Genomic DNA, 20,303 nt, shown 5'->3' with positions numbered 1-20,303 from the left:
TGGATTTCTCTGATCCTCTGGCATTTGCAGAATGGGGAATTTCCCAGATACAGGCTCATTGTAAGGCCTTGGATTGTCAGTGTGTGCCATAATGGAATACTGTATGGGCCTAATGCAGAGTTGATCCTAAATGCAAAATCTTTCTTAAATCATACCTCCCAACACGACCCTCTCCAGGAGGGACACAATGCTCTGCTTCTGGACTTTTTCTTAATGCATGATTACCTTCATCTGTGTTTAACAGGTTAATTGATAAGAAATGTGCTTCAACACAGGTGATGGTAATCATTAGAGACAGGATTATATGCACCATAAAAAGCTTGAAATATGCATGCAAATATGCATGAAAAATACTTAAATTATGCATGAAAAGTGTTAAAATATGCTACATTAAATAATTAAAAAAAAGTAATTTTTAACTTATTTATTTAAAAATCAGCATAAAATTAGTTGCAAATAAACCTCAAAAATAGGCCCACAGCATCTGCAGATGTCTTGTGCTATAAACAGGACTTTTTTTCTTCCTGGCTGATACAGCTGACTGCAGCGTCCAAAGCTCTTCTTGCATCAACTACACGGACCCTCATCTCCAGCGCAGATGGATCAAACGTCAGCATAGCGTGTGAGGGTGGTGCAGTGAAAGGCTTCCTCCCTGTGCTGCGTACTCACAACCCTTCCGCCCACCTCCTCTGCTGCAAGAGTCTGTCTCTTGGTGTAAAGTCCCAGGCCAGGGGCAGGCAAAGGTTCAGGAGCTTCGTAATGGCATCCGCCCGACTGACTTTTATCAACATGGATTGGCAGCCTAGATCAGTGTCAGACATATCGTACATCCAAGGTTCCCCACACTGCGCACATATTGCCCCAGCCTGCACACTCTACCACTACCTGGCCAGCAGCAGCAGGGCAAAGCAGTGCTGTGACTCGCGGGTGGGAAGGGGGCAGGGCCTAAAATATGCACCATCACTAGATTTTAGGTAAAATATGCAATAACCAGTGAGAATGGGCAAAATATGCAAATGCATATAATCCTGTCTCTAGTAATCATACATTAATAGGGAAGTGCAGGAGCAGAGCATTGTGTCCCTCCTGGAGAGGGTCATGTTGGGAGGTATGCTTAAATGTCAAAACCATGCTGCACTGCACATGGGACAAATGTAACATGCACATAAGCAGAAGGAGTTACATTTGGGTGAGATACTTTGTTTCTGTGCAGGGTAAATACTGTCTGCTTTATTTTTTTACACTGCAATTTGTTTTTTTCAGTCTGAACACACCCCACCCAAATCTAACGGATGCCATCAATTTACCTTCAATCAAAAACAACAACACATTCAAAATACTGACCTTTATTATGCCTACTTGGTCAAAATGTCAACAGGGACAAACTACCAACATTTAAAATGTCGATATGTCAAAAAGTCTACATTTATTTGTCATGGGTTTTTCTTTTAAACCAAATTGTTCATACTTTACCATTCCAGGGGACGTGGAGGAGTAATAGAAGTGTGACGAATGCAGTGGTACACTTATTCGATATGGATGTCGACAGACACCCCCCAAAAAAGTCCCGGCACTTTGTCCCTCTGTGGGTGTCCACGATACCCATAGAGGGAGAATAAATTAGTGTGCGAGGCACTGGGCCCACTGCGTGGCGAGCGCAGCGAGCCCGCAAGGGGGGCAACCATGTCCCCCCCCTGTCGGGATTTCAGCGGTTGGGATTTTGACCGCCGGGATTACATATCACATTGGCCCTTATTCTGATTGACGCGTACTTTACCGCATACTTTCGGATCGCGTCTTTACGGCGTCTGCGCATGCGTGGAGAACGCAACGCGCATGTGCCACGCCTTGACTCCGTACCTGTTCGGCCAAATCCCGTACAAAACTGTTCCCCGCAATTAGTCGGGAAATATGGGCGTATTATGGGCGTCATGCGGAATGACACATGGGCGTAGTTTCAAAGTGGGCAAAACGGGGCGGAAACATGGGCGGACACGGGGGAGTACACTTATGTTGGGGGGCGTACATTCGGATAGCACTCCGAATGCACGCGATCAAAAAGGGAAGAAATGTGCGGTGTCCACAAGTGTACTATTGCTTTGCGGACACCACTCGTTCATGCGGTAGGCGAACGTACGCCTAATGACTACAAGCATTAACACCTGAACCCAATAGAATCGACTCCTTTACTCATTACTCACTAATAGGACGCTTGTCAGTGCTTTAATTGAAACCATTGCACTTCAATTGCTGTAAGGGTTAATGTGTGCAATGCATGTGTTAGGCATGCTTGTAAGGATATATTGGCATCTAATTGATTACAATTCCAAATAAGTAGTTTTTTATGAGGATAGGTAATTGAATAAGTGGGTCATGTGATGTATTGCAGAAGATACATAATAGTGGGTTGTTTGGCGTAAATACTCCGCTTACGTGCGGTAGCACCGCTTGGCTCCCGTTCGGATGCGGTATTCCCGAGCATACTCTGTAATACTCTGTAATACCGTGCAGAATCTGAGTGTTTCTCCCGCACACGCATGGTTTGTATGTCGTCCGTAAACACGCCCTGTTCTTAAAGAGTGAGTCCGTCCGAATGCGGAGGACCCGTGGGCGTTTCTACGGACGATGGCCGCACGCGGCAGAACACCGTGGCGTGCGGACCGCACCGTAAGAATGCGGGAATATCCGCACCGATCAGAATAAGGGCCATAATGATGTTATAAGCTCAGGAGAGGCCCAGCTGGTTAAGGTTTTAAGTTGGAATCTGGTTTTCTCCTTTTATCACATACATTTTTCAGATTGCATTACAAAGATTTTAGGATCATACTGGAACTTTTTTTTAGACATATAGTATATCCATGAAAGAAACAAACAGTTTTTAAAAGGCTAAAGTTCTTTAAAACTAGTTATCCAGTTACAGAAAGATATCTGGTGAAATGAGGTTTGAAAACTATTCAGCTGATAAAGCTTACATTACATACCATAGGTGATTTCAGTTATCCCAGGGGTAACAGCCCATAGTCATACTTAAACTGAACAGGGTTAAACATTTGGAATTAGAATTGGTTGAGCTCCTCCTGGCAGCAGCATTTCTTAAGGTATTTTTATCTTTCTGATCAAAATTAACAATTGTCTGTTGGAGTTTGTTTATTCAAAGCATTTTTACCGCATAATTTATTGTCGCTCTTATGTCATTACTTTGTGACAGACTGTGCTTTCATTGATTAATGTTGTCCATTGAGTTGAATTGATGATGCGATTAATTTTGTATTCTATGCCATGTAAGGTGTCACAGGACAAGATTTACTAAGCAGGTACCTGTCCAGTAATAACGTTCTAAAAATGCATGGAAAATATATGCCTACTGCATTCCAAATGCCCAGTAATAACGCTCTGTATCCAACCAGCATATGTCCAGCTGCACTATGGGAAATAGTAACACTGAATGACATGCATCATTTGATATTGGATTCAATGTTCAGGGATCTATCTGGAGGCAAATGGCCCACAGCAGGCCTGATTCGGAGTCAGATTCAGTTGCAGCCACCATTGCATCTTTTACCACAGTCGCATCAGCAACTTCATGCTAATGCCGCTACATTCCCCTTCCCCTGATGTAAATCAGTGTGTCGGAATGTGCAAGGACTAAGACGCTCACTCACAGCTATTATAGATGCTGCATTACCGCCTGGTGCAATTCTGTATAAAGTGCAAATTCTGATGTAGGCGTATGTAGGAGTCAGACGTCTCCTGCATACATCTACAAGATCCCAGTGCTATGCCTGAGACAGTGCCTGACTTGCAATGCTATCTATGAGCTTAAGCTTATGCAGACTGGCTGAAGGATTCAGACAGCTGAGTCCAGGAAGTCTGTGACGAGGCAAACATATGATCACCCATTCATCCTCACCCTTGACCCAGCCTTGTGGGTCAAGGGTGAATTTCAAAGGTGAAATGCATAGCAGTAACAGTAAGGGGAAATGTAACAGCATGTCACCTACAGGCATCAGCAAGATCCTGCCAACTCAGCACCATGTTTTAAACTGGCAGTCATTTGAAAAAATCCATATCAAGTTGATTTTGTCTTTTAATGATTGCCACCTTAAAACCTTATGCTGGGTACACACCAAAACGATTTTGGCACAATCCCATCAATCTGGATCCAATTCAGACTGATTGGATGCAGATTGGATGCAGATTTGGTCAAAATCGTTTGGTTGGATCTGAATTGGATCCTAATCCGATCCTACCTGCTGCAGGTAGGATCTGTAAAAGATCCATTCATCTGAATACAGAGGGTATCAGATCGTATGCAAATCGTACGATCCGATTTGCATACAATTTGCATACGATTTGCATCCAATCCAAATCGTTTTGGTGTGTACCCAGCATTACACAGATTTCCTGAGATCTCACCAATGTCAATTGCAATTCACGGGCTATTACATTTACCTCTAGGACTCAAATGTTGGTAACTATCCACAAACAGCAGATATGTATAACAGACATACAAGTGTAATTTTGTTGCATTACTTTTCTTCAGGTGCTTACCTGTAAGTGCCTGTGAAACATCTTAGATCTTCCATATTCAAATGGCATACAATCTGAACAGAGGAATTTCTGGATTTCAACAAATAGTTCTAATAAGTGCAAGTCCAGCATGTATGCACAGTGACGGGGAAAATCGCTGGGCTGAAAATCTCTCACTGCATACACACTGAGCACACAGATGTCCTCATATACAAAGTGACCAGGTGGCTGGCCCCGCTCGGGGAAGTTTGGGGGGAAATCTGGAGCTCTCAGGAGTTTGGACGCCTGATTCCCCCTGAGCTGCCCTGAACCTCCCCAAGCGTGGCCCGCCACCTGGTCAATGCTTTAGTGCGAATGGCGGTGTAAGATCACAGGATGAAGGAGGTCAGGAACAAGGGGGGAGCTAGTGACAGGAGGGGGGGAGTTGGGACTGGCTGCTGCCCTTGAGTGGTGAATATTGCTGGGGCAAGACAAAGCTGCCCTGGTGGGTTTGTCCTGCCCTAGCAAATCCCACCACTCAAGGGGTTAAAGATATCAGAAAATGAAATATGGAAAATTCCATCTATACCATGATAAATACAAAATAATGTAGCTGATGTAGAAATAATTCTGCGCCTACATAGTATCACTGTAGATATTCTATTATTAGAAATCTCTAACAAAGAGGGAATACAGCACATCTATGCTTGCCAAAATGATTCACACATGATGACATCTGACATTTGCAAGTTTATTATCATAACAAAAATCATTTTGTAAACAGAGGAGAAAGTAGCAGTTAGAGCATTTAGCCGTCCCCACTGTAGGTCAGAAGCGCCGGTCTCCTATAACTGGCGGCGTCTAATTGTCCGCTACAGTCCTGATTGCACATTCTAAGTCACTCTTTTATTTACTGCATTGAGAGACAACCTGTACCCATTTTGTGGACCCTGATTAATATGTGCACTATGAAATACATAAAACCCATATATTGTTATATAGCTATTAGAAAAGTTAAAATGTAGGTGAAGGCAAAATAAGCTTCAGGACTGACAGAGCTGAAGAACTTTGGAGAAGTAGGAAGATGTAACAGTCATCCAATGGCAACGTTGTTTCTGTCACACATGGCAGCTTGCCAGTATCACTGGTTTCCTGACGATTCAATAATCAGTTTCTGAGTGGAGTATAAGTGGCCAATGGTAACCTGCAATTGAAGAGAAAACAACACAGTCATGTAAAATATCAAAATCATTGTTCAGTGATAGAGAGACAGTCATGGGCTGTGCACGCCATGTGACACTAATGCCCCTTTCAGACCGCACTTTTAAAACGGTAAATTGCCGTTTTTTTACCGTTTTAAAACGGTAATGTGTGCGGTCTGAAAGGTCCAGTCCCACTTAACCGGTTAGAAAATGCCGTTTTTTCTAACCGGTTAAAATGCAGGGTCCTACCCGTTTCTGAACCGGTATTTTAGCGCAAAAATCGGCTCAGAAACGGTATTTAGGACCCAGCCAATGAGCTGGGTCCTAAATTCAGCACAGTGAATACTTAATGAGCGCTCATTAAGTATTCACAGCACTGGAGCCCCCCCCCGCGCGTGTCGACACCCCCCGCGCGCGTGTCGACGCCCCCCGCGCGTGTCGACGGCCCCCCCGCGTGTTGACCCCCCCGCGCGTGTCGGCGCCCCCCCCCGTGTCGACTTACCCCGTGCCGGTACCTCCGTTGTGGACTGCAGCTCAGTATGCTCGGAAAGCACTTATGAAAAAAGTGTCTTTCAGAAAATGGCTGCCCCCCATACGGAAGACAGTTTTTTTAAACAGGGTTTCCTATGGGGCAGCCATTTTCTGGAAGACACTTTTTTCATAAGTGCTTTCCGAGCATACTGAGCTGCAGTCCACAACGGAGGTACCGGCACGGGGTAAGTCGACACGGGGGGGGGCGCCGACACGCGGGGTGGGGTGGGGGGGCGTCGACACGCGCGGGGGGCGTCGACATGCGCGGGGGATTCGACATGCGCGGGGGGCGTCGACATGCTCTCGGTCGACACGCGAGAGGGGGGGGGGGAGCTGCACGGAGGGGAGGGCTGAAGGCTGCACTGGCTTTGACCCTGTATTTGGAAAGTTTCCAAAAATGGGTCTGCCAGTGTCAAAAAATCGGCACTTAAACGGTAATATACCGTTTAAGTGCTGCGGTGTGAAAGGGGTTTTATCTGGCAGACCCGTTTTTGGAAACGTTTCCAAATACAGGGTCAAAGCCAGTTATGCGGTCTGAAAGCAGCATAAGTGTCCTGTTACTACATAACCTAATCACTGACTGCCTAATGATAACAGCTGTGAAACAGGTGAGTTTAATTTGTATATACAGAATGGATGAAGCTTATTAATTTACTAGTGCCCAATGAAACAAGAAGATGCATGATTAATAATATATACACGCAAACACAGTCTTTGTTATGGTACTGCACTATATTTACTATTCTGTTTTTCTTTCCTTTGAATTTTGTAACTCTTTCACTCAGGATTCTTTATATGGCAATAATTGGGAGGTTTAGGAGTTTTGCTCAAAATTTAAGGAAAATAATAAAAAATCTCTTCAGTTACCATAATTAGTCATCTTTTCTATGCACTATTGCCCCCCCCCCCCCCCCCCAATTTCCCATAGGTCAGGATGGTTGGAGCTAAGGGCCTTATTCTAGTTCACTCTTTCTGACAAAATCCTTCTTAGGTGGACAAAACCATGTGCACTGCAGGTGGGGCAGATGTAAAATGTGCAGAGATAAATAGATTTGGGTGAGTTATTTTGTTTCTGTGCAGGGTAAATATTGGCTGCATTATTTTTACACTGCAATATAGATCTCACTTTGAAGTAAAACCCCACCCAAATCTAATTCTCTCTGCACAAGTAACATCTTCCCCACCTGCAGTGCACATGGTTTTGTCAATCTAAGAAGGAATTTGTCACAAAGAGTGAACTGAAATAACCCCCTAAGCGTGGTAAAGTAGCAATGGGAATTTTGGGGTTAGCAATATATTGACTCCCACTATTTGCTACAATTCTAGACTGAACTGAGCAAATTTCTATAATTTGCATATATACTCCAACAAAGTTTAAATTGTGTGAGCCATATTTTATATTATACTTTTAGGGGAAAGGGGAAGGGATGGTGACCGGTGCACAAGTGGTAGAGAATATATTTAAATATTAGAGAGAAATATAAGGATCCACGATAACAAGTAAATTTAAGGAGATAGTTAGCCTCCCTGATTTTTAAATAATTTTTCTAGTGGAGGTGCACCCTGGAGAGTAAATGGGTTACTGGAGGGCAAAGAGGAAAGACTCTCTCTTTGTTGGGGCACTCTTTGACTGTTGAGGTTTATATGGTAATATCACATAGGTAGATGGGAAGGAACCACACAAATCACTTGCCACTGTACTGCCAAATTTTATATTGCACAGTGGAGTACACTACATGGATAATCTTCCCTATTGTATACATAAATATATTAACTATATAGAAATGTTTAAGAATGCCTTCTCATTTATATTCTGAAAGTATCATTTAAATCGATTTTCCACTTAGACGGATCCACAAATTGACCTCGTTATTTATGTGAAAGTATCAGTACAGAACACTTTGTGGTTCAGAAAGCTTATTTTAGACCTTATTAAATTGGTTAGGAATCTAAAGTTGGGTACACACTAACTGATGTGATATTGTCAACGATTTCCCCTGAACTCCCAGTCAAACTATTTACTGCGTACACACTGGATGTGGTCACTTTTGCCAGATTTTTCAAAGTATGCTGTCCTTGACGATATCCTCAGATTGAGCTGCATGTAGGGCCAACCAGAAGACATTGCTAAGTAGACCTGTAAGCAGACTGCATGCAAACCTTCTCCTTTCTGTGGCACCTGCTGTGTTGCCAGTGACTAATCTCTACTGCGCAAGCCCGAAACACTGAAATGACCACCGCACCATTTTCTGGGTTATTTCTGCTGCAGCTGCATAGTTGCCTACCGTCCTGCTTTCTGCAGGAGACACCCTGAAATAGCAGCAACCTCCCTCTCTCCCTGATTGGTCCAGAAATCTCCCTCATTTCACCCAGACCACGTTATGTAGCGGTTACATTTTTGGGGAAAAAAGGAATGAGAAATAGATACATTTACATTGAATCATCAGCACCATTTCCCAGCATTGGTGATAAAACACAACGATCCCTATGGCTACATACAGTACATTTCTTGTGGCCATTTATATGGAACCACGCGTAAAACAAATTAGATGAACAATCAGTGACACGTATCAGTGACTTTTCTTTCAGCAAGTATTGTAGCTCTTCATAAATGCTTTGGGACTCATCTACATTCAAGTCATTTTTAAAAGATTCCTCTCAGATGTAGCAGTACACACCCACAATTTTAGGTGTCACATTCACAATCTCTTTTCACAAACTCCTTATATGGAACTAGACACGCCCTTTGGGGGAGAATGACACACCCTCTCAATGGGGCACTGTGCAAAATTCCACTACCAGGGGCCTAGTGCATCACACACACTGGACGATTATAGATTCGAAAATGCCCAGTAACTCATTTTATGGTACACATAAAAATCCTAAGAAGTTATCTGAAATGTATCCTGAATTTTAGTAAAATGCATCAATAATACATTTTTCTATTGAGTCTTTAATTGCTTATATTGCTTTTATGTTTTCATACACTCCCCCCCCCCCCCCCAAAGTATTAATGTTGACAATGCCCCGGTACATTGTGACCGGGATATGTTATATAACATTACTACCACAACAAGGCCCTTATTCACTGCAGTTTAATAAGCCGCTTTATATCAGCAGAGAACTATGACAAATATTTGTTCTGAAGATGACGGGCGCAATAAAAATTCACCTCATCAGTGAGAGCATTGATTGGCCACAATGAAATAAACATTAAGAAGGTTCTTCATGGAAACTGTTATTCTCTATGTTGAATAGAATAAGCGAGCAAAGGGTCATCAACACAAGGCCTCTATGCTGCCTAAGGTGTCTATAAAGGAAAATCAATGTATTGATGTGTACATAGCACAACTGTAAAACCATAGAATATTATATAGCCAACAAGGGTAAAATATAAACTGACAAATATATTATTTTTGTTAACTGGTCACACTCCTATGCAAAAAATATCTTTTCTTTCTTAAAGTGGAGAACTGTACAACAGTGTAGCCAGGGAAACAAAGACCATGATAAAGGTTCTTTATTCAGAGCCTGGCAAGCTGCCAATTACCAGAGGTCAGCGTCTCATCATTTTTAGAATACTTCAATTGCTCAAAACTAATTAATTAATTTAGTTTCGATATGTAACCTATTATTTTTACTTTTGACTACATTTATATACAATTTCTGTTATGATACTGAGAATTCTTTGAAATGTATCAACTATACTGCATATGCATCACTTGCCTTCTTCAAGACTTATTATTTATTATTATTATTGTTTCTTTATATATGGTAAATAAAAGACAGTTTCAGCAGCGGACACTGAGGCAATTATAACAGTGGCAGAGATATAGGGGGACATTTACTAGAGGAAATTTGTAAAATAAAATAGGTGTATTTGTATCCAGAAATTCACTTATTTTTGACATATACTATCCCGAAAATACGGCAATTCGTATTCGTAATGATGTGCTATCAATACGAATTGCCGTATTTTCGGGATAGTAAATGTCAAAAATAAGTGTATTTCTGGATACAAATACACCTATTTTTTTTACAAATTTCCTTTAGTAAATTTCCCCCATAGTCTAAGAAAAGCATATGAGGAGAGAGGGCCCTGCTCATTAGAGCTTACATTCTATCGGGAAGGGGCAGACAAACTGGGGTGACAGAGCAGGGATAGAAGTGAGATTAAACAGGGGGTTGGGATGATAAATGGTTTTATGTAATGAAGAAGTGAGTCTTGAGAGCCCGTTTAAAGTTTTGTACGGAGGTGACAAGTCTGATAGGGAGGGGTAGAAAATTCCAGAGATACGGAGCACAACAGCCAAAATCCTGGAGGCGGGAATAGGAGGAAGTAACCAGTTTGCAGGAGAGGTGATTTGTATTTGTGGAGCGGAGAGGGCGGGTGGGAGTGTAAAGAGAGACAAGGTCAGATATGTAGGTGGGAGAAGAATGGGTGATGTCCATTTACTGTAAGTGAATGTAAGGAGCTTGAATTGTATTCTGAAGGGAAAGGGGAGTCAGTGTAGAGAGGGGAGGTGGACATACAGTAGTATGTTTGGAGAGGAAGATGACCCGGGCAGCAGCATTGAGGATAGATTGCTATTTTACTATAGAAGACAGCAAATCTGAAGTAGACTTTCTACAGATAAACATACTAATCAAAGACAATAACAGAAAATCTAGGTAACAGGTTGGCCACTGAACTACAAGGGACAATCACCCTGTCTGGTCTCAGGTGATGCTGGTATTTGCTGACTCTGCCCCAATCAGACCTGTTCTGTTATACACAGTAGTATTTACATTATGCATGTACACTGAGTGAATACATTACAGAAGATGGAAGGAACAGGACACAGGAATAATCTAGTTGTAGGAGCTTTAACTATTACACAACATTGGGTGATTTAAGACTTTTAATACAGATATTGGTATCTTCAAATGTTGGCAATTTTGGAAGAAAGATCATATTTTTTGCCCGATTGGCACTATCATTGATGTACATACTCTATAATATTTTAGTACATACTTAATAAAAAATGTTAATCTTTAATTACATAATTATGTATGCCCCACTAAATAGAGGTTTACTTTTTATCTTTTTACCCTCCCAAAAACCTCTTCACAAAACCTGCCATATTTACAGTATGTGTCTGGAGAAGCACAGAGCGGAGTCGTTGCTGGCCTCTGTTGGCCATTTCAGGGGACGGGATGGTCTGTCATCAGGCCCCATCCGATCACAAACAAAAAAACTATTTACAGGTCTGTGGGGAGGAGTGAGGCTAAAATGATGTAATTAATGTAATTTACACCCGCCTCCTCCATATGTAATGCCCCTTTCCCACTGCAGCTCTTAAACGGTAATTTGCCGTTTATTAAGCCTTTTTAAACGGGTAGAGCTGCAGTGGGAAAGCTCCAGGTTGCTTTACCCAGTTAAAAATACTGGGTTTTTTTAAACGGGTAAAAAGCAGAGTTTTACCCGTTTAAAAGCCGTTTTTTTGGCAGTGGGAAAGGGGTACCCCTTTTACCCGTTAAAAAAAATGGCATGGGGTCCCCCCCCCCACTGCCATAACCAGCACCAGGCTGAAAGAGCCGGGGCTGGTATTAAAAAATCAGGAAACCCGACAAATAGGGCTTCGCTGATTTTTTTAAACCAGCCCCAGGAAATACGGGGGACAAAAGGACTAGGGGTCCCCCGTATTTTAAGAACCAGCCCCAGGCCAAACCAGCCAGCAGGGTAATGCCACAGCCGGGGGACACTTATTATATAAGTTCCCACGGCCAAAGCATTCATCCCTACTGACCAGTCAGCCTGGCCAGGGGCCCTGGGGGAGTGGGGACCCCCCCAATGAAGGGGTCCCCCCCCTCCAGGACTTACCTGACCAGGCTGAAGCCTGGTGCTGTCCCCGATGCCCCTGGGCGGTGGGCATCGGGCTGATGGAATGGTGTAAAAAAATAGAATAAAAATGATTGTCTTTTACTGTGGAACTATGAGTCCCAGCAAGCCTCCCCCGCAGGCTGGGACTTGGAGAACCACAAGTCCCACCCTGCGGGGCATTAAAGGGCCCGCTGGCACTTGTAGTTCCACAGTAAAAGAAATAGTTAAATAAACACAGACACACGTGAAAAATAAAAGTTTAATACATCCACAGCCCACACATACTGATACTTACCTATCTTGAGCCAGTAGGTAGCCTTTAGTCGGTGTCGGCATCCGGTGTCGGCATCCTCCTCCGGTGTCGGTGTCCAGTTCCGACGCAATCCATAGGTGTAGCTGTGGAAGGAAACTATACTTACAAGTGTCCTCCGGCGAAGATCACGTCCTCTTCTTTCCATGTAGCATCCCCGGGACTTGGCAAAATAACAAACCGGCTTAACGCTCCTGATTGGCCGCTAGGCCGCAAGCCGGCCAATAGCGGCATTCGGGGGGCGGAGCCGCACGATGTAAACAAACACACGTGCGGCTCCTGCTCACAGTCCGTGGGTTTCGCGTTAAGCCGGTTTGTTATTTTGCCAAGTCCCGGGGATGCTACATGGAAAGAAGAGGACGTGATCTTCGCCGGAGGACACTTGTAAGTATTGTTTCCTTCCACAGCTACACCTATGGATTGCGTCGGAACCGGACACCGACACCGGAGGAGGATGCCGACACCGGATGCCGACACCGACTGAAGGCTACCTACGGGCTCAAGATAGGTTAGTATCAGTATGTGTGGGCAGTGGATGTATTAAACTTTTATTTTTCACGTGTGTCTGTGTTTATTTAACTATTTCTTTTACTGTGGAACTACAAGTGCCAGCGGGCCCTTTAATGCCCCGCAGGGTGGGACTTGTGGTTCTCCAAGTCCCAGCCTGCGGGGGGAGGCTTGCTGGGACTCATAGTTCCACAGTAAAAGACAATCATTTTTATTCTTTTTTTTTTACACCATTCCATCAGCCCGATGCCCACCGCCCAGGGGCATCGGGGACAGCACCAGGCTTCAGCCTGGTCAGGTAAGTCCTGGAGGGGGGGGGACCCCTTCATTGGGGGGGTCCCCACCCCCCCAGGGCCCCTGGCCAGGCTGACTGGTCAGTAGGGATGAATGCTTTGGCCGCGGGAACTTATATAATAAGTGTCCCCCGGCTGTGGCATTACCCTGCTGGCTGGTTTGGCCTGGGGCTGGTTCTTAAAATACGGGGGACCCCTAGTCATTTTGTCCCCCGTATTTTGGGAACCAGCCCCGGACCTGGAGCCTTGGGCTGGTTTAAAAAAAATCAGGGAACCCCTATTTGTCGGGTTTCCTGATTTTTTAATACCAGCCCCGGCTCTTTCAGCCTGGTGCTGGTTACGGCAGTGGGGGGGGGGGACCCCACGTCGTTTTTTTTTTAAACCCCCCCCCCCCTCCATCTTTACTATCATTTTAAACGGGTCTTTAAACGGGTAAGTGGGAATGGGACAAAAACGGCTTTTAAACGGTAATTTACCGTTTAAAAGCTGCAGTGGGAAAGGGGCTTTATGGCTCTTACACGTTTAAAGACCTGTTTAAAAAAAACGGGTCTTTACTCGTGTAGGCAGTGGGAAATCAGCATAACAGTTATTTCAGAAATGATCTCCCCTTCCTGCCTGCTTCACTAGGAAGTGCGTGGGATGCAGTAAGTAAACCAACACTTCTGGAGGTTCGGGAAACCCCAAAAGCAGCCAAGTATTTTCTAAACCCTAGGGAGCACCACCAACCCTTATTCTATTCTTGTATAATGTATTTTGCACAGGATGCACACAAATCATTCTTTCTGTATTATATCACCAACATCTTCAACGCCTACAAATAGTAAATATAAAAATGAGTTACTAAACATTACACGGATCCAACCCCAGCTATTTTGCTTGTGACTACCATATATAATCTGGCAAGACCGAGGGTGTTGGATTATCAGTGGTGTACCTGTGATATGATTAGGAAATTGCTGGCAATTTACAGTATTTTGTGAAATAATGTTTAAGCATGTGTTAAGTGAAAGTAATCAGGCTGAAAATCCGACAGTGTACAACTCCTTTTTCAAATACATTCTTTCCAGGTCAAACAAAGTTATCAGAAGCAGTCACTCCTCCCAATGATTTGGATCTCACAAGATGTTTAATGGAAAACCTTTATTAACAAAAGGCAAATATGCAAACACTCAAAACCCAATATATGATTTTTTTTCTCAAAAGTTTGCTAACAGTGTAGTAAGTAACAGAACTATACTCAAAACAGAATATGCTTGCTCACCAGTTAAATACCAATTGCAATACACTAATATAATACAATTAATTGTTTTTTAAATGTAATGGCTAAATATAAGAATGAACAAATACCCCGCAGCTAATTGCCACACCACAGCAATACAGTTAGTGGGGATTACCCGGTGTTATAATGCTTGATATTGGACACAATCTTGCAACTCCATAAGCGGCAAGGAAAATCCATGTATTAACTGGGGGTTCACGCGCAGGCAAAACCTAATGATTCCGCAGGTTATGTGGACTCAATGGGTTTCTGCGGCTCAATTGTGAATTTTTATGCGCAGGAAAAATGCTAATTAATTAAATATCCTTTCCACATGCTTCAGGAATTTTAGCTGGTAATTAGTCTAACTGAGTAGCCCCCATTTAGAGGGGTATTCAATGACCCTGACGGCAAGCAGTGACGATAGCTCGCTGTCAGATTATTCAACTCCCTCCCCTTCACTCGCCCTTTCCACCTTGCCGGTTCCCTTCAGCGAGGTGGAAACATTGAGTGTTGCCATTAAAATGGCGGGGCTTGACACAAATGCAGCGAGCGGATCAGCTGCATTTGCGGCGAACCTCGCCGGCCTCTGATAGCAAGGATTCTGGCAAAATATTGAATACGGCAAGGGGTTTGATTTCGAGGATGGCTTTTCCTCGCCGAAAAAAAGCCATCCTCGCCGTACAAATCCCCTCGCCACAGCATTGAATGCCGCCCAATGTCTTTATTTGCTGTGGTCAAAAACAAATTTGCGTAGTGGCAGATGCTTATAACAAACTCTCAGCAAATGTTCTGGATAAAACATCATAAAATGATATGTGTGGTATAAATAGGATGTTCTGAAAATAAAACATAATGGGGGACATTTACCAAAATGGATTCGTAGAAAAAAGGTGTATTCGTAGGGAAAAATACACCTTTTTTTTACGAATTTTGTATTTTCGGGATTTACAATCCCAAAAATACAACAATTCGTAGTCCTAAAGATGGAACATTCGTATTTGTATTTACAAATACGAATGTCCTACACCATCGATAGGATACGACAGAAATCACCATTCAAAAGAATGGTGGTTCCTGATGTACTAAGCAGCCGTACTGATAATACGGCTGCTTAGTGGTGTAAAACAGGCATGCAAATACGACAGGAAAATAGAACACCATTTTCCTGTTCTATTTGCTTTAAGCCTGCACGGATCAGTCAGATCCGTGCAGGCTTCAGTGTAAAAAAATAGAAAAATTAAATAAATAACAAAAAAAAAACGGCGTGGGGTCCCCCCCACAGCCGAAACCAGCACCAGGCTGAATGAGCCGGGGCCGGTAATTAAAAATCAGGGAACCCGACAAATAGGGGTTCCCCGATTTTTAACAACCAGCCCCAGGCCCCAGGTCCGGGGCTGGTTCCCAAAATACGGGGGACAAAATGACTAGGGGTCCCCCGTATTTTAAGAACCAGCCCCAGGCACAACCAGCCAGCAGGGTAATGTCACAGCCGGGGGACACTTATAATATAAGGTCCCGCGGCCAAAACATTAACCCTACCGACCAGTCAGCCTGGCCAGGGGCCCTGGGGGAGTGGGGACCCCCCCAATGAAGGGGTCCCCCCCCTCCAGGACTTACCTGACCAGGCTGAAGCCTGGTACTGTCCCCGATGCCCCTGGGCGGTGGGCATCGGGCTGATTATGGTGTAAAAAAAAAAGATAAAACTATTGTTTTTTACTGTGGCACTACAAGTGCCAGCAAGCTGGGACTTGGAGAACCACAAGTCCCAGCCTGCTGGGCATTAAAGGGCCCGCTGGCACTTGTAGTTCCATAGTTAAAAAATAGTGCACAAAACACACTGACACACATTTGAAATAAAAGTTTAATACACACATCACAAACACACTGATACTTACCTATCTTGATCCCGTCGGTAGGTCGCTGGCTCCGGTGTCGCCGGCTCTGGTGTCGGCGGCTCCGGGTCGGCGTCCTGTCTGAAGAAAATCCATGTTGGACCTGTGGAAGTAAATCCTACTCACCAGGTCCTCCATGGATGGTCTTCTGTCTTCTCTCTTCTTTTCCAGGACTTTATTCTTTCTCTTCTGTCTTCTTCTTTGTTTACGCTGCCGGCTGTCGGGACTTTCAGAGCTGGAGAGATGTTGCCTCCTCGACGTCTGGACTAAGAATGAATTCTAGCCAATCAGGAGCTGACTTTACTGGCTCCTGATTGGCCACTAGGCGGCTCCTGATTGGCTAGAATTCATTCTTAGTCCAGACGTCGAGGAGGCAACATCTCTCCAGCTCTGAAAGTCCCGACAGCCGGCAGCGTAAACAAAGAAGAAGACAGAAGACAGAAGAGAAAGAATAAAGTCCTGGAAAAGAAGAGAGAAGACAGAAGACCATCCATGGAGGACCTGGTGAGTAGGATTTACTTCCACAGGTCCAACATGGATTTTCTTCAGACAGGACGCCGACCTCGGAGCCGCCGACACTGGAGCCGCCGACACCGGAGCCGCCGACACCGGAGCCAGCGACCTACCGACGGGATCAAGGTAGGTAAGTATCAGTGTGTTTGTGATGTGTGTATTAAACTTTTATTTCAAATGTGTGTCAGTGTGTTTTGTGCACTATTTTTTTTAACTGTGGAACTACAAGTGCCAGCGGGCCCTTTAATGCCCAGCAGGCTGGGACTTGTGGTTCTCCAAGTCCCAGCTTGCTGGGGAGGCTTGCTGGCACTTGTAGTGCCACAGTAAAAAAACAATAGTTTTATCTTTTTTTTTACACCATAATCAGCCCGATGCCCACCACCCAGGGGCATCGGGGACAGTACCAGGCTTCAGCCTGGTCAGGTAAGTCCTGGAGGGGGGGGACCCCTTCTTTGGGGGGGTCCCCACTCCCCCAGGGCCCCTGGCCAGGCTGACTGGTCGGTAGGGATGAATGCTTTGGCCGGGGGGACTTGCATAAAAAGTCTCCCCCCGGCTGTGGCATTACCCTGCTGGCTGGTTTTGCCTGGGGCTGGTTCTTAAAATACGGGGGACCCCTAGTCATTTTGTCCCCCGTATTTTGGGAACCAGCCCCAGAGCAGGAGCCTGGGGCTGGTTGTTAAAAATCAGGGAACCCCTATTTGTCAGGTTCCCTGATTTTTAATTACCGGCTCCAGGCTCTGTCAGCCTGGTGCTGGTTTCGGCTGTGGGGGGGACCCCACGCCGGTTTTTTTTTTAAATATTTATTTATTTTTCTATTTTTTTACACACTGCAGCCTGCACGGATCTGACTGATCCATGCAGACTGCTAGAAATAATTCGTATTAGCAGCCGTATATACGGTCGCTAATACGAATTGTTACACCATCGGAGGGTTACAAAGCAGTCGTATCTGACTGCTTTGTAATTTCCCCTCCGGAACACGACTTTGCATACGACTAAAACAGTCGTGGAGGGGAAATACCAATACGAAAAACTAGGTTTTTCATATTGGTAAATTTCCCCCAATATTACGTTTCTGTCTTTGCAACCTTTATTCTTTAATTTCTCTCTTTTCTAATGCTAAAATGCATAATAATGTATAGAAAACAGTGAGTATGAATAAAATGTTAAGACTAGATGGTCCAATTGGTCTGCATTTCCCATCAATATTCTGTGCTTTATCAAGACTATAATATACTGGAGGGTCTTTGTGCAATGCTAAAAGTCATGTGTGGATAAACCAGAATGAGGAACTACAGTTGGCAATAAACGGTTTAGAAACATATACAGACTGTTCACTTAACACGTTCCTCTTTTTTTCATACAATTTTTAGGTGTCTCAGTGTTCAGAGTAATTTGCAGCATTCACTGTTGCTGACAGGAACATTACATTTCTGCATTTTTTGCAGTGTACAATATGACCAGTAAATGAAAATTGCTGAGGCACTGCTACCAACTGTTAGAGGGCTCGAGCATTTAGCACAGCACCCATGGTCTTTTCAAAGCAATATATTTGAACAGTGTATGACTCCCCTAGTATAACTAATCCTTGTCACCTACAACTGTGTTTCTGTGTCAGTGCAATGGGAAATGCAGCTGTTTGCTCTGACACGCATTTTTGTATGCACTACAAGTCACCGTCCAGGAACACCCATCACATTTCTTGTACTTTCTGAATAGATGGCATCAGCACCTTTGTGTTACATTGTGCGTAACGCATGTACCGTGGGGGGTTTCTGCATTTATTGCACAGTTGCAACTCAACTATATCAACCTGAATTCTAGAGGATAAATACATTATAGGACCTGCAGGGAATTTGCTGAAGATGGCAGCTTACAGGTTTTGAAAACTTAACGGATTCCAGAAAAATCAGGTAAGCCATTGTGGGGCATACAAGCGGGGTGATTTTTTGCCTATTTTCTAAGTGATATTGTACAAATGACGATGCATGGTCCTGCGCATCACTATCGCCTGACTAGCTTTATTCTGCCTGCAGTATAAATCTAGCAATTGTACATTCTCTCTATTGAGAACATGGGCAGCAACAGTGTGCTCAGCAATCTGGGCTGAGTGATCTCAGCTTAACTAGCACACTACTACATCGCCTCATGTGTAGGCCCAATTATATCTAGTTAGGGCAAAATTCTGGTGACTATTCTCATCACAAGTTTTGTGTTTTCTGGCCAGTTTGGTCTATTTCTCGGTTCTCTGAGAATATGCCTGCCCTATTTTCACCTTTACAGTATTTGAAAGAACAGAAAATAGTACATATATTACTGGAAACTGCAATATCGGGAAATACATTTAGAAACAGGGCCATGGAAATAAGTATAAAAACTAGGAGATTTTCATTTCAAAAGACTTTGCCAAAATCTCTGCTAGATATATCTTTCATCAAAGTAGTGCCTACACACTGAGCTATTTTCCCCAAAGAGCAAGCGATGTTCAGGAAGCGAAAGACTTTGTTGAAAATCTTTCATATAAAAGTAGTATTTACATAATAGGCGGGGTTTAAATTCCAAGGCTGGGAGCAGCGGCCATTGTATTCAGTGCATTTTCTGTTATTGGGGCCTGGTTCAGAACTGATCGCTGGGCTGCATATATTCGGAGCCCAGCAATCAGGTAAACCCCGCCAGGGCAAAATCCCACCCATGTGTACGGCTACAATTTTATTTGTAGCCGTGCATGTAGGAGAAATCAATTCACCTGCGTCAACCATGTATATGTTACTGCAATAATAAAATATACATTTTTGGCCAGTGGCAACGGTAACATATACATGGCTGGCTTGCGCCAGCCATGTATATGTTACCTCCATAAAAAATATACATTGGTGGGCAGTGGTGACAGTAACGTATATATGGCTGGCCTGCGCCAGCCATGTATACGTTGCCACCATAAAAAATATGCATTGGTGGGCAGTGGTGTCAGTAATATATACATTGCTGGCATATGCCAGCAATGTATATATTACTGGTTTATACTTAAAAAAAAAAAACATTGGTGGGCAGTGGTGCCAGTAATGCAGGGGTCCTCAAACTATTTTGCTCTGGGACCCCATCAGACAATACAAATAATGGCAGGACCCCAGTAAGTTACTGCAGAAGGTCATCACATAACATGTGTAGACTCCTTGAATAACTGACTGAGATTAGAAAAGTCATCAGCCTGATGGTCAGCAACATGGAGTTGCGATCCCCTGCTGAGAAGGCCGGGACCCACAGTTTGAGAACCGCTGCAGTAATGTATACATTGCTGGCCTACAGTATGCCAGCAATGTATATATTACTGGCTAATAATCATCATTGGTGGACAGTGGGTGGTGCCAGTAATATATACATTGCTGGCCTGTGCCAGCAATGCATATATTACTGGCTTATAC

General features: G+C 43.8%; 1 protein-coding gene across 4 annotated transcripts in view; it reads right to left on the bottom strand.

Annotated features, from left to right (window-relative positions):
* Nucleotides 1-5,246: 5,246 nt before the first annotated feature.
* The window catches only part of LYRM4 (LYR motif containing 4), a 118,755-nt gene continuing 103,698 nt past the window's right edge, over nt 5,247-20,303 (bottom strand). For all 4 annotated transcript variants that reach the window (XM_083187990.1, XM_083187989.1, XM_083187992.1 and 1 more), the window contains exon 4: nt 5,247-5,713. In XM_083187990.1, the coding sequence (XP_083044116.1) occupies nt 5,651-5,713 (63 nt within the window). In that variant the 3' untranslated portion in view covers nt 5,247-5,650. The remainder of the gene's footprint in view (nt 5,714-20,303) is intronic.

Source organism: Crinia signifera, chromosome 5 (genome assembly GCF_055691185.1).
Source record: "Crinia signifera chromosome 5, ASM5569118v1, whole genome shotgun sequence".
Taxonomy (NCBI): Eukaryota; Metazoa; Chordata; class Amphibia; order Anura; family Myobatrachidae; genus Crinia; species Crinia signifera.
Note: the sequence above shows the minus strand (reverse complement) of the source record. Positions and strands in the feature narration are given on the sequence as shown.